The 16,053-nt window shown below is 37.6% G+C and overlaps 1 protein-coding gene across 2 annotated transcripts in view; it reads left to right on the top strand.

Moving 5' to 3' along the window:
- MEI4 (meiotic double-stranded break formation protein 4) overlaps positions 1-16,053 on the top strand; it is a 206,581-nt gene that overhangs the window by 15,433 nt on the left and 175,095 nt on the right. For both annotated transcript variants that reach the window (XM_015066324.3, XM_053222547.1), the window contains exon 2: positions 13,360-13,605. In XM_015066324.3, the coding sequence (XP_014921810.1) occupies positions 13,374-13,605 (232 nt within the window). In that variant the 5' untranslated portion in view covers positions 13,360-13,373. The remainder of the gene's footprint in view (positions 1-13,359; positions 13,606-16,053) is intronic.

Raw genomic sequence — 16,053 nt, 5'->3', positions numbered from 1 at the left:
GTACCCCAGTTGTTGGAAAAAGGGAGAATTACTATGGGCTGAAGTGGTTAGGGAAGACTTTCTGGAAGAAGTGGACTTTGGCTTATGCCTTAAGTGACGTATAAGCTTTTTGCCAAAACACATTGTATCCTTTAGTGTTCAGATTCTGATAAGAATTTTATGAATGGCACCCTAATTCTAGCCTTGTTTATCTTTAAAGGGCTTTTGGGACCCTTTTTTATTTTTTATTTTTTTTTTTTTAAATTTTTTTAACGTTTATTTATTTTTGAGACAGAGCATGAACAGGAGAGGGGCAGAGAGAGGGAGACACAGAATGTGAAACAGGCTCCAGGCTCTGAGCTGTCAGCACAGAGCCCGACGCGGGGCTCGAACACACGGACGGTGAGATAATGACCTGAGCTGAAGTCGGACGCTTAACCAAGCGAGCCACCCGGGCGCCCCCTTTTGGGACCCTTTTAAAAAACAGTTCTAATATGTGTATATGGTTGACCCTTGAACAATGTGGGAAGTGGGGGCCCTGATCTTGCTACACAGTTGAAAATTTGAGTATAACTTTTGACTCTCCCAAAACTTACAAATAGCCTACTATTGACTAGAAGCCTTACTGATAACATAGTTGATTAACACATATTTTGTATGTTATATGTATTATATACTGTATTCTTAAAATGTTATTTTTTAGTATTTTTTTATTAATTTTTTAGGCTTATTTATTTTGAGAGAGAGTGAGCGCGAGTGGGGGAGGGGGAGAGAAAAGGAGAGAGGGAGAATCTCGGGCAGGCTCCCTGCAGGCCAGTGTGCAGAGCCCAATGCAGGACTCAAACCATGAGATCATGCTTACCCAACCTCCCAGGCACTCTGAGTATGGTGAGATTTTTAATAAATGTTCAATTTCTTTAACAGAGGGCTACTGAGAATTCTTTGTCTTCTTTTGTCAGTGTTGGTCAGTATATTTCACTGTAAATTCTCTAATTTATTAACATAGATTGTTCATAATTTTGCATGAGTTTTTAACAAATGTTAATTCTGAGGTTCCACTGGGTGGCTCAGTCAGGTAAGCACCTGACTCGATTTGGGCTCAGGTCATGATCTCACAGTTGTGGGATTGAGCCCTACTGCATTGGGCTCTGCACTGACAGCACAGAGCCTGCTCAGGGCTCTCTGCCCCTTCCCCACTCACGCTCTTTCTCTCAAAAATAAATAAAAATTGGAAAAAAATAAAATTTTTAATTCCAATGTACTTACCATATGTGTTCTATTCCTTTCAGGTGTACAATATAGGGGTTCAACAATTCCATATATTACTCAGTGCTCATCAGGATAAATGTACTGTTAATCCACTTCACCTATTTGCCCGTCTCACCTCCATTCTGGGAACTATTTGTTCTCTGTGTTTAAGAATCTGTTTTTTTGGTTTCTCTCTCTTTCTCTCTCTCTTTTTCCTTCGTTAGTTTGTTTTGATTCTTCAATTCCACATATCAGTGAAATCGTATGGTGTTTGTCTGTTTCTGACTGGCTTATTTCACTTAGCATTGTATTCTCTACATCCATCCATGTTGTTGCAAATCACAAGATTTCGTTCCTTTTTGTACACACACACACACACACACACACATACACATACACACACACACACACACACACACATATATACACACATACACACACACACATATATATATGTATATACACATACCACATCTTCTTTATCCATTGATCTGTCAATGGACACTTGGGCTGCTTCCATAATTTGTCTATCGTGAAGAGTGCTACAATAAACATAAGGTTGCATATATCCTTTTGAATTACTGTTTTCATATTCTTTGAGTAAAGACCCAGTAGGGTAATTTTATTTTTAATGTTTTGAGGAACTACCATACTGCTTTCCACCATGGCTGCACCAGTTTGTATTACCACCAACAGTACATGAGGGTTCCTTTTTCTCCACATCCTGGCCAACACTTGTTTCTTGTGTTTTTGATTTTAGGCATTCTGATAGGTCTGAGGTGATACCTCATTTTGGTTTTGATTTGCATTTCCTTGATGATGGAAAATGTTAAGAATCTTTTCATGTGTCTGTTGGCCATCTGTTTTCTTTGGAGAAATGTCTGTTCACATCTTTTGCCCATTTTTAAATTGGATTATTTGTTTTTGGGGTTTTCAGTTGTACACATTTTTTAATATATTTTAGATACAAATCCTTTATTAGATACGTCATTTGCAGATATCTTCCCGCATTCAGTAGGTTGTCTTTTAGTTTTTCTTATGTTTCATTTGCTTTGCAGAAGCTTTTTATTTTGATGTAGTGCCAGTAATTTATTTTTGCTTTTGTTTCCCTTGCCCCAGAAGACATACCTAGAAAGATGCTGTTATGGCCAATCTCTGAGAAATTATTGCCTGTGCTCTGTTCTAGGATTTTTATGTTGCACGTGTCACAGTTAGGTGTATCACCATTTTGAATATATTTTTGTATGGTGTAAGAAAGTAGTCCAGTTTCATTCTATTGTATGTAGATGTAGCTGTCCAGTTTCCCAAAACCATTTATTGAAGAGACTGTCTTTTTCCCATTGCATATGCTTGCCTCCTTTGTCAAAGATTAATTGACCATCTAATTATGGGTTTGTTTCTGGGCTTTCTATCCTTTTCCAGTGACCTATGTGTCTATTTTTGTGCTAATGCCATACTGTTTTGAATACTATAGCTTTGTAATAAACTTGAAGCCTGGAATTGTGATGCCTCCAGCTTCGCTTTTCTTTTTCAAGATTGCTTTGGCTATTTGGGGTCTTTTGTAGTTCCATACAAATTTTCAGACTGTTTGTCCTAGTTTTGTAAAAAATACTGTTGGTATTTTAATAGAGATTGCATTAAATCTGTAGATTGCTTTGGGTAGTATTGACATTTTAAAAGTATTTGTTCTTCCAATCCATGAGCATGGAATGTCTATTTGTTTGTATCATCTTCAATTTCTTTCATCAGTGTTAGAGTAGAGGCTTTTCACCTCTTTGGTTAAGTTTATTATTAGGTGTTTTATTATTTTTGGTAATTTTGCATTCATTTTTTAATCACTAGAGGATATACAGGAAATTCTTTCTGTTATTCCTGATCTTGGTATGATGGTGCTATTTCTCTTTTTTCTTGATAAGTCCTAGACATTTATTAATTTTTAAAAAATTTTTTTTAACGTTTATTTATTTTTGAGACAGAGAGAGACAGAGCATGAATGGGGGAGGGTCAGAGAGAGAGGGAGACACAGAATCTGAAACAGGCTCCAGGCTCTGAGCAGTCAGCACAGAGCCTGACGTGGGGCTCGAACTCACAGACCGCGAGATCGTGACCTGAGCCGAAGTCGGACACCTAACCGACTGAGCCACCCAGGCGCCACTAGACATTTATTAATTTTATTAAACTTTTTTAAAAATTATCTTTGCCTGTTAATTTTCTTGATTGCAATTTCCTACTTAATTGCATTCTGGTTATATCTTTATGACATCCTTCCTTTCACTTCCTCTTTTTTTTTGTTATTATTTTTCTAATTTTCTAATGTAGAAATGTAGGTCATTGAATTTAAACCTTTCTTCTTTTATAAAATAGATACTTGAAGCTATTATTTTTTTACAAGCTGTTTCAGTTTCCTTTCTTAAAGTTTAATAAGTTGTGTTTTCGTTATTCTTCAGTTTTAAATATACTCTAATTCTGTTTATAATTTTTTCTTTGTCCCTTATTTTATTTAGAAATGTGTGGTTTGTTTTCCAAATATTTGAGAGACTTTTCTAGACATTTATAATTGTTTTTCTTGTCTTAGAGAACATGTTTTCTAAGATTTCAATCTTTTGAAATTTAATGAGAATTGCTTTGTCTCAGCATATGATCTGCTTTGTTGAATATCCCATGTGAACTTTTATAAGCATCAATTGGTTCAGGATGGTTGGTAGTATTTTTCAAATCTTTTATATCATCACCATTACTCTTCAGGATTTAGTTGTTCTATCAATTGCTGAAAGAAGTGTGTTGAAATCTTCACATATGATTGTGCATTTGTCACTCTCCCTCACGTTCTTTCAGTTCTTCTTCATGTATTTGGAAGTTCTATTATTGCCATTATGTGCATACACATTTAGGATTGTTCATCTTCCTGATTAATTGACCTTTTTAAAATCATAGGAAATGTTTCTCTAATCTCTGGTAATATTTTCTTGTCATGAAGTTTCTTTTGTCTGATATAGAGGCAGTTCATATTTCTTACGTTTGCTATTTGTATTTTCAATCCATCCTTGTCTGAAAAAAGTTAATTACCTTAGCCTACATATTGGTACTTTAGCCCTTCAGACACAGATCAAATAACTTAGGTAGAGCATCTAGGTAGAAGTTTTCTTTTGAGATAAATTGCCAAATATATATGTAAGTTAGTGAATATTCTTTATTTTCTCTATTTCAGTAAAATTGGTAAGGGGATAAAATTCAACTCTGACTATTTTCTTGTAGTAATTGAAAGGACAAATAGATTTAGGCATTGAAAGTCTGATGAGTTAAAGATCTGAATTTCTTTTATAGCATGAGCTACTTTGAGAAATTCCTGTGGCTTAAACAAAGAACTTTAATTGATTACCCTGGAATAAAACTGAACACTGATATAGCTAAGGCTGGTTACTGATACAGCTAAGGCTAGTAACCAAATGAGTATCCCATTTATAAGATGAAATATATTGATATTATTTTCAATGAAAGACCTCTTTCGTGGTTAAAAAATAGCATGTTAAAAAGGTTCTAGAAATTCTTTTTTTAATTTTTTTAAATCTTTATTTTAAAAAAATTTTTTTTTTCAACGTTTTATTTATTTTTGGGACAGAGAGAGACAGAGCATGAACGGGGGAGGGGCAGAGAGAGAGGGAGACACAGAATCAGAAACAGGCTCCAGGCTCTGAGCCATCAGCCCAGAGCCTGACGCGGGGCTCGAACTCACGGACCGCGAGATCGTGACCTGGCTGAAGTCGGACGCCTAACCGACTGCGCCACCCAGGCGCCCCTAAATCTTTATTTATTTTTGAGAGAGAGAGACAGAGCACAAGCGGGGGAGGGACAGAGAAAGAGGGAGACACAGAATCAAAAGCAGGCTCCAGGCTCCGAGCTGTCAGCACAGAGCCCAGCGCAGGGCTCGAACCCATGAACTCCAAGTTGGGCGCTTGCAAGTAAGCCGAAGTTGGACGCTTAACCAACGAGCCACTCAGGTGCCCCTAGAAATTCTTAATACAAATGGCATTACTTAAAAAAGAAAAAATAGACACCCATGCAGTGGTGTTCTGCCTATATTTTCCATGGACACCAAAGTTCAAGCCTGGCCATGGTGTCATTATGAGGCCGTTTCTTGGCTATCATGAATTTGGGTTGGTAATCTCGGTTTGGTCAGATCTAAATTTTAAGGAGGACAGCAAGTTCTGATGGGTAGAAGAAACAGAGTTTGGGAAGTTTGATATAGCTGCCTGGGAAAAGTAGACAAAAGTTAGGCCACAGGACTGCCGATGCTTTTGACCTTGGTTCCTGTTACATGAGTGGAGATAGGTATTGGTTACAATGGTGGAAGGAAAGCTGGGGGCCCATTCCTGCTCCAGATGTCATTACTTGGTGCCAGGAACAAGTGCCTTATGCTGTTTTTTGTTGTGCTTATCTTCTGGAATGGCCTGCAGTTTCTTCTGATATTCCTCAGTTGGTTAGGAGTTGTTGTAGTGGTACTAAGTGGGGCAACATGAATCCAGTGAACTGACAGGTTCTTGGTAGGGAAGAACATTGTATTGATACAGGATGCACATTCTGTGTTGTGTCTGATTTCAGAGTCTACAATGCCATAGGACTAGGTTGAGAGTCTGGGCTGGAGCAGGTGGGATGTTGATGAAACAGTTGTAGATGAAAGCTTGAAGACCAGTCTTTAGTGATGGCTTACCTGCACAAAGGCTTTGTGTGTTTATTGTCTGGAGCATGTTGAGAGGCTGAGTTTAAAGCGACAAAAATTCAGAGGACATCATGTGTGAGAGGATGTCGAAAATCAATGTGTTCAGTATTTGTGAAGCCTTCCCTCTCTTTTAGTAGGTTATTTTAGGCTAATAAAAGTGGAATTCTATTACTTTCTAATGTTTATTTATTTTTGAGAGAGAGAAAGGGACAGAGCACAAGCAGGGGACGGGTAGAGAGAGAGGGAGACATAGAATATGAGGCAGGCTCCAGGCTCTGAGCTGTCAGCACACAGCCCAATGCAGGACTTGAACTTATGGACTGTGAGATCATACTTGAGCCAATGTCAGATGCTTAACCAACTGAGCCATCTGGGCACCCTTATTAAATGTAAATCTAAGTAGAATGTAGCAGAAGTATTAGATTTATTTGTAAAATGAAGCCTATGAGGAGCATGAAGCATTGTCAGTTGTCTGAAATTTGTGGTGGTCACCTTGGTGAGATTTCAGTGAGGGAGAGAGATGAGAATTGAGGCACTTTTTCAGCCTTGAGGAAAGTTCTGTGGAGCTTCTCGCACTTTCTTGGCTTCATGTATTAAGTATGCACAGATGGGAAGTAGAGAAGATACTATGTTATAGCAGTTAGACAACAAATCTGATTTCCAAAATGGGACTTTTTTGGATAGGGCTGTTTACTTCTTCCAGGAGACTCTGCCTCACCACCTCCTTCCTTAGTCTCCTGTTTTCCCTGCAGCTCAGGCCCTGGCTCCGTGGGTCTCCAGCAACCAGCTGTTGTTCCTCTCCGCTGGTATTGGCTGACCCTTTCTCAGTTGCGTCCTCTGGCTCTTTCTTTGGCTTCTGGTTTCATCCTAGAGTCTTTCTCATTTTCTGACACATAACTTTTTCCATTTCCAGAGTATAGCCACACACAGATTCCAAATTTGTGGAGTTTATGGGTTTGAGTTCTATAGATTATCAGACTTTTTTAATATACCCAGTGAGAACAAGAGGTTTGTTTTTGTGATGAGGATTATGTCCATATCCGTGTGTGAAATACCAGTGTAACTAGGAAACACCTGCAGTCCTTCTGAATTATATTTTAAAACATGTGTTAATAGTAGATATCAGGTCCTTTTCCCTTCTGAGAATTTATGCAGTGGAAGATGGTTGAGGATTGTGCTATATATACATGACTTTGCATTTCTGAATCAGTGTACTTTTTGCTGCCTTATAAAATGTGTGTGATGCATTTTTCCCACATGAAATTCTGCAACATCTCTTTCTGGAATCCAGAGAAAATCTTGTCTGTGACAAAAAAAAAAATCATTGAGGCGTCAAAAGGGAGGGTGGGATTTGCATAAAAAGAAAACAGCGTGAAGAGACTCTGGAGACAATTAAAATCTAGGATTAGTTAACTTTTTCAGCAAGAGGAAAATGCAAGGATCCTTTTATCTTTACTTGCCTCTTGTCCTCAACAGATTCTCTTTGCTGGGAAGGGTTTTAAAGGCCCCCTTAATAAAGTGGAGAGATTTGAAATCTTGAGTAACTCCTGATTCTTTTATGTAAAATTTCACGTGATGTTAATCTGCTGAGCACTTCACAGTAAGTGTGTGCTGAAACTGTAACAATAATTAGAGAATTTCCAGCTGGATCTAATCCAAAAATCAGATGTCAGACCTTGTCTAAACTTTACTGAAATTAATTATCCAAAAAGTCTTGTGATATCTCACTGTTCTGGCATTGCCATAACTCTGCTCTGTCCTGGACTGATACTTGATAATTGCATATTCCATCATCATAGTACATAGGAACTTCCTCCTGTACTCACTTTGTCCTATCATATTCATCTCAGTGATTTAGGGAATGTTCTTCCATTTCTTGATTTATGAGGGAGGCAAGTATTTATTATAGGGTTCACATGACACTAAATCTGGCTTTTTTCCCTTATAGCTTACCCTCTTATATAAACCTGTGTATGAACTAGATTTTAGCTTTCTTGTATTGTCTTTTTTTATATAATTTTTTTAAGTTTTTTCATTTTGAGAGAGAGAGAGAGAGAGAGAGAGCATGCAATCATGTGGGAGAGGGGCAGAGAGAGAGAGGGAGAGAGATAAATCCCAAGCAGGCTCTGCCCTGACAGTGCAGAGCCGGATATGGGGCTCGAACTCATGCACTGTGAGATCATGACCTGAGCTGAAGTCAAGAGTTGGGCACTTAACCTACTGAGCCACCCAGGCACCCCAAACGTTTTTATTTATTTATTTTGAGAGAGAGAGAGAGAGAGAGAGAGAGAGAGAGAGTGCACGCATGCACTAGTGGGGGAGGGGCAGAAAGAGAGGAGGAGAGAGAGAGAGAGAGAGAGAGAGAGAGAGAGAGAGAGAGAGGGAGAGAATATCCCCAGTAGTCTCTGCACTGTCAAAGCAGAGCTTGATATGGGGCTCCAACTCAAGAACTAGGAGATCGTGATCCAAGCTGAAGTTGAACAGTTAAACGACTGAACCACCCGGGTGCCCTTCTTGAATTTTCTTTACTCAAGGATTATTTTGGTGAAAGTTTAAGGGTATACTGTAGAAACGTGTAAGTTTAGAGGGAGTAGATTCACTGGAAGTAGTCAGGAAAGGATGTGTCACAGAGTCAAGAGAAACTGATGTGACCCTTCAGGTTGACTAAAAATTACGCTCCTAATCCATTCTCCCTCTAGTGCCATGCTCCCTAGTATGTTATGAGAGCCAGGGTTAAGAGCTGGTCAAGCAGCCTTTTGTGACTGCCTGACCTATACTGATATATTCATTCATTAATTCACTCACTGACTCATGTACTCATTCAAGTATTTAGTAGCCAGTCTGTGTTCATGGCTTTGGGAGTAAAATGGCTAGTAGCCTGCTGGTTAGTCATATTGAATAAAGTTTTTCTGCCCCACCTCCAAAATCCACGGTGTCCTTTGGATTAGTGGGAGTAACACCAAACACATCTGAATGAAGGAGCATGTATCTACTTATGGACATGAAAAGGTCTGAAGTCCACAGGCTTGGTGGAATTTGGGGAAAGCTGATGAGGGATGGAAATTTGAGAATTTATGGAACAGAATGTTCATTCCATTGACTGTGTTTCCTCAGTTCTGAAGGTAATCTCCTAGTTTAAAATTTCTGAGTAGGTTTAGTGTGCTGTGATTTCATTCTTATCCCACTCCCCTTCTCTCAAGTTGTAGTTGAACTGGTGGTGTATTTTACAGTTGAAGATGTCTCAGAATTGAGGTGAGCTCTACAGGCTGGAGCCTCTCATCACAACCATAAAATGACAGGTTGTAGACTTGAGGCTTCATTTAAAATGCGTCTTCATTTTTCATATAACATGTAATTTGAAAAATATAGGATAGGAAATATATTTGTATGAGTAGACATTTTTCTGTTGTATATAACATGTTTTATAAATATTTATTGTGGAAAACTTGGAAACTGTAGAAAAGTATAAACAAGAAAATGAAATCAGACTTACTCAATTCACAGTGTTTTGTTTGTTTTGGTGAATAACCCTAATCTATCTCCCTCCCTCTTCCTTTTCTCTTTACCTGTTTTCTTTCCCTCCTCCTCCCCTCCTCTTTCCTATCTCTACATCTATCAGTATATCAATCTCAGTCTATGGATTTCTCCCCCAGTTTCCAGTTTTACTTCACTTACTGTTTTATGTTTACTCTGCAGTTAACAACATGTAGGAAATATTTTCCCATAGTTTTAAATGTTTTAAAAAACATTTTCAGTTCAATTGTACATTATGTCACAATTTAATGCATTGTGTCACTTTATTGTTAAGTGTTCAAGCTGGTGACAGGTTTTGTTTTGTTTTGGTAGTTATAAATAATCCTATAGGATCATCTATGGGCACAAAGTTTTGTATGTAGTCCTGGTCATTTTTTTAATATAAAATCTTAGAATTTGTATTGCTGGCCTAAAGGGGATACATATTTTGAAGGTGTTTGATACACATTAGGGAAATATTCTGATTGGTTACCTAAATTTAAAATTTCACTTCTTATATAGAAATTATCTGGGGCTCTTTAGTTTATGGAATTTTCATCAGTGATCTTAGGGATAAACAAACTTTAGAATTCAGGATTATAAATAATCTCTTAAAAATATAAAATCTTTAAAAAAGAATTCAGAATTCTAATTCAAAACAGTTTGACAGTTCAGAGAATTGGATAGTTGATGCAAAGTTTGGTAGGGGAAAATGAGGGCAGGAGAAATAGGGCAGGTAAACATCGCCAGAGTACTGTTTACAGAGTAGCCATTTCTGCATGCAGTGCCAGAAGGAGAATACAGGGGTCCTAGGGAATGTGACTAGATTTTTCTGTAGCCCTATGGGGGACCTTGCCATGGTAAGGTCTGTTCCCAATTGTAAAGAAAAAGAAAGCTCATTTTGAACTAATGTTCTATTCTAAAAACACTGTTAAAATTTTGTGTTTTCTGCTGTTAAGAATTCAGAGACACTAAATACCTTCTTGGGGAACATTAAATGTTCGTTGTAATTATTTACGATAATTATTTGAGCATAAATTGAATTTTAAAAAGACTTTCTGAAAGTTACTACTGATCTTTCTTCAATTAAGTATAGAATGTGTTTGGGAAGCTCATCTTTTTTCCCATGAATTTTCAGGGGGAAATAGAATTATCTTTACCTTGCAAATGGCACTCTGAGAATAGGAATGCTCTTCTTAGATAAAAACAGCACATGTTTATTAACACACACACACACTCCAAAATATGAGGAAGCAGTTTAAAAAGCTTCTGTCTAGGTTCTGTCCAGCTGTAGGTTGTAATTTTGTGTTTTTTTAGTGTAATTTATATGATAGAAGGCTGTATCAACATATCTATTAGCAATTGTTTCTCTTCACTTGTGGTACAATTCTAATTAATGTTCGGACAAGTGACCCTGGGATAGTTTTAATCCAGAAGGACTTTATAATTTGATCCTTTTATGTTGTTGACTGATATTCAGCATGGTTTGAAGACTATTAACAAATCACATATGATGACTTAAAAATCAGAGCATTTAATTAATCTGCTCGCTTAAATCAATTAATTAAATATCTTTGCAAGACAACAGGGAGTTTGCTGTGTTTTCTGCTATCCAGAGAACTTTGTTGTCTTGTGCTAATAAACAGGTTTTTTTTTTCTTTTCAGGTTTTAGCCTGGATTCCCACCATTCACAAGTGAATATCAGATCCTTTTCTAACCAAAATACTTTAAGTTACTTATTATTTTCATTATTGTTATTTTTATTTTTTGTCAGGACTGTTACATCTGATAGTAGGCTTACTTCTTTTTTTTTTTTTTTAACGTTTATTTATTTTGAGAGAGAGCATGTGAGAGAGCAGGGGAGGTACAGAGAGAGAGAATCCCAAGCAGGCTCCATGCTATTAGTGCAGAGCCTGATGTTGGGCTCGAACCCACAAACCTTGAGATCATGACCTCAGCCAAAACCGAGAGGCAGAGGCTTAACCGACTGAGCCACCCAGGTGCCCAGTAGGCTTATTTCTTTGGGGAGGGTCATCCATGCTCTGTGCTCTCGGCACACAGGTGTTTCCTGAAGCACTGAGAGGTGCTGTTCACCATTGCTGACACAGCAGATGAGGGATGAACCAGCCAAGTGAAATGGTTGCTGTGAAAGCTAAAATACGTGGAGCTATAATTCTAATTAGTTTGTCTATGTTAACAGTATCTAGTCCTGGGTGTATTATACAGCTATGAAAGGCTAAAAGTATAGCAGGTATACCTTCTTTTGGAAATCTATTCTTCATAATTTTTTTCTAATTATAATCTGACATATGTTCATTGGTGAAAATTAGGAAAATTCAGAGAAGTATCTTCAAGAAAATAAAAATCAGTCACTCTATAGTAGAGATAAATCCTATTTACATTTTTTGTATTTCCCATTTTTTATATAATTGGGATCCTACTACATATATATAATTTTATGCCCCCACTGTTTTTACAGTCAGCATATCATTAGTACTTTCTCATGCTAATAAAGAATATCTCTGAAAACCCTATTTGGATAGATAGTATTCATATGAATGGTCGTATCATTATTAACTATTTGGTTGTTAGCCCCAGTTTTCAATTATAAATTATTGTTATGAGCATATCATACATACATTTCTGTGTTGCTCTTAATTATAATAAAACGGCATTATGCTTCCTCTTAGATTGTGTATTTTCGGTGTAAACTATAGAATATCAGATAGGTACACAGTTTTGTGGGTGGTAATAAATCTGAAAGGATTTGATATGGTGGTATATGAATCGTTTTTTGAAGGATGCACAGCAGGACCTTGGCAGCTGTGAGAGTCATAGTGTCACAACTGGGGAAAATTCCAGAGCAGAGATGTGAATGGGAACGAGCTGAGACTGTGTGTATCTGTTTGTATGAATATGATTTAACCACAGTGGAAGGATAGGCTTGAGAAATGGAAGAAAATAAAGTGTGAGATGTGGAGCAAAGAATTTGAACTTGTTAGTAGAATAGATGTGGCAACCAAAGTCCTAAATTTTCTGGACCATTGTGCTATTCATTACAAATTTTTATGCAGCACATTTTATGTGCCAAGCTCCTCCTTGTGGAGGTCCACAAGGGGTTTATACTTCGGTATCGGTTGTCGTATTCATCCAGTGAAGGCAGTGTGTGTCCTCACAGATACATTCCTATAGTTAGACTGTGATGTAGTACTACTTTGGAAAAGTACGCTCATGGTGGCAGTTGGAAATCTTTGGAGGCACAGAATCAGAGCAGAGCCACAATTTAAACGATGCAAATATTTTAAAGATTGTTCTCAGTATCATTGGAGGGGCCTGGTTAAAGGCAGCAATGTAGTAGTAAGTAGTTAATGGTTCAATGGGGAAGCAGGGACTGTGAGACTTAGCAGAATGAGTTGGAACAGAAGGGCTTACATTTAAAGAAATGGCTTAATTTAGTGGTTCTGATTACAGAGTAGACCCTTCAAACTGTAAGAGCCTCAGTGCCTATCCCAGCTTTGGTAGATCTGAATTTTGGGGAGCTGGGACCAAATATATGTAAATGTATGTATTTAAAAACCTCCCTGAGAGATTCTGAAGTGTGCCTCTGGTTAGAAAACACTAAATGAATTAATGTGTGTTTTTTCCACCCCAAGAACTTGTCAGATTGTCTGAACCTGTGGTTTTGGATTTTAATACACTTAATATTCATGTATGTGCATTTTACTTTTGCATATTTTTCGTACTCTTTTCAGTTCCTGAGAAATTTTTTTCTGTTACTTGGTGTCAAGTTGTATTACAAACTTACTAATTAGTGGTACTCTGCAAAATCAATTTTGAGCAAATGAAATGCACTCCAAAAGTTAAAAGGAATTTCTGTAACTTGTTTCCTTACTAACTCATAGGGACAAAAGCCAGGATGGATGATCAAGCATGGTATTTGAGAACTTCAAAGCTGGCTCTGGCTGTGGCCATTATCCGCTCAAAACCAGCAGACAAAAGCAGCAGAGAATACACAGAGCACCTTGCGAAGGTGGTGTCTGAGCAGGAGTCAACATGGAGATCAAAAGTCGAAGCCTTGGAAACTGAAGTTCTGCAATTACGTCAAAAACTTCTTCTGAGCAGGATGTGTTCAGGATTGCTTGAGACTGGTGAGTGTATGAAATTGTCTTCTGGTAATATATCATTCTGGTTTTTTTAATGTTTATTTTTAATTTAGTATAATTTTTTAAAAAATTGAGTATAGGGGTGCCAGGGTGGCTCAGTCGGTTGAGTGTCTGACTCTTGATTTCTGCTCAGGTCATGATCCCCGGGTCGTGGGATCGAGCCCTGCCTTGGGCTACTGGGCTGAGCATGGAGCCTGCTTGAGATTGTTTCTTTCTCTCCCTCTGCCCTTCTTCCCCTCACTCTCTTTCTTTCTTAAAATAAATAAATAAATAAATAAATAAATAAATAAATAAATAAATAAATTGAGTATAGTTGGCACACAATGTTACATTAGTTTCAGATGTACAGTTCGGTGATTCCATAGCTCTATGTGTTATGCTGTGCTCACCATAAGTATAGCCATCATCTCTCCTGTTATATTGCTATTACAATATTATCAACTCTATTCCTTATGCTGTGTCTTTTATTTCTGTGACTTAATGCATATCAGAGGCCAGTATCTCCCTCCCTTTTCACTCATTTTACCTAGTCTCCTGGCCCCCTCCCCTCTGGCAACTATCAGTTTGTTGTCAAGTGTCTGATTCTGCTTTTTGTTTGTTTATTCTTTTTTTTTTTAAGATTCTATTGATGAGAGGAATCAGATGGTAATTACTTTCTCAGTCTGACTTATTTCACTTATATAATACCCTGGGGGGGGGGTGGTATAATGCCCTAGGATATACCTTCTAGGGTAGTATCATACCTCAGATGACATGATCTCATCCTTTTTGTGGCTGTATAATATTTCTCTCTCTCTCCTCTCTCTCTCTCTCTTTCTGTGTGTGTGTGTGTATAACATTTTCCTTACACATTTGTCTATTGATATACACTTAGGTTGCTTCCATTTCATAGCTATTGTAAATGATGCTGCAATAAACATAGGGGTTATATGTAAGTGATGAATCACTAAATTCCACACCTGAAAGCAATTTTACCATAACCATATATATATATATATACATATATTAGAATTTAGATAAAAACTTGAAAAAAACCATAGAGGTACATATATCTTTTCTTGCTAAGTTTTCATTTTCTCCGGGTAAATATCCAACAGTGGAACTACTAAATCATATAATATTTCTATTTTTAATTTTTTGAGGAAACCCCATACCATTTTCTACAGTGGTTATACCAATTCTGTTTTATTTAATCTTCACAATTATTTAGAAATTGGTTAGTTTTCTAAAACTAGACTTCTTCTTGCCCTATAAAGATGTTTTTATTTGTAGTTGTTCATTAAAAGTTTATTGTTACTTCCTAATGAATGGGGCTACATTAGACATTGGGTGGAGTTGGAGAATGAAAGTAATGTAGATTGAAGGCAGTAATGTTTTAAGTTTACTGGATAAAAAAAAAATTTTAAATCTCATTACTCAACCTTATCATTTTGCTATGTATGTTATGTTACACTTATATTAAATAATTCATCCAGCAGTCATATATCAAGGGCCAGCAATGGACCAGTATGCAGTGAGTGGTGAGGACCCAAAAAAAAACCACTTAAGGTGCTGTCCTACCATTGAGTACCTACAATTCTTGCAGGAAAATGGACCTTTAAATAATTTACTCAGTATGATAAATATTTTAATAAAGATATTGACAAAGCACAGAGGAGGAAGCCATTCATTCTGCCTGGTTTTTGGAAAGACTTCTCAGGTCTGGCCCTCAAGGATCTATCTACTAGTCAGTGGTCGCAGAATGTGCAGCAACAGGCAGGAACATAATTAAAGGCAGGATACTTGCCTTTTTAGGAAACTTGCAGCATTACATTTCAGAAGTGGCCAGAACACCATGTAGGAGAAAGGAAGAGAGGTGAATTGGGACCAGGTTCAGAGGGCCTTGAATGTCAACCCAAGGACTGTTTTATTTTATTCCCTATAGTAAGTTGACTGTGCGATTTATGGTCTCCCTACCACCCTTGTGAGAGTTGAAAGCAGGGAACTCTTAATAATTACACTGGGACAACAGGCAGAAACCAGGACTCACTTGAGCAAGCTGGAACCTGTGGTTACTCCATTCATCAGGAGCCATACAACTTTTTTGATGCACAGAATTGAACCTTGTCAATTGGGACTGGGAAACAATTCTGGTGATTTTTAAAGAATGTAAACCAGATCATGTGACTCCCTTGCTGAAAACTTCTCCCTGGCTTCCAATCATGCTTCACATTAGATTCAGACTTACGATCATGGCCTGTGATGCTGTGGGTGATTTCACCTCTATTTACCTCTCCCACCTTGTCCCATACAACCTTATGTCACATACATTAGGCCCTAGTTACCATGGGCTTCCTTCCAGCCTTGGACCTTTGTTATGTTTGTCTCTTTGACTCTGTGACTGGCTTCTTCCCTTCCTAGAGGTCTTATTCTAAATAACACCTCCTGGGGGTG

Source organism: Acinonyx jubatus, chromosome B2 (genome assembly GCF_027475565.1).
Source record: "Acinonyx jubatus isolate Ajub_Pintada_27869175 chromosome B2, VMU_Ajub_asm_v1.0, whole genome shotgun sequence".
In the NCBI taxonomy this organism is placed as follows: Eukaryota; Metazoa; Chordata; class Mammalia; order Carnivora; family Felidae; genus Acinonyx; species Acinonyx jubatus.
Note: the sequence above shows the minus strand (reverse complement) of the source record. Positions and strands in the feature narration are given on the sequence as shown.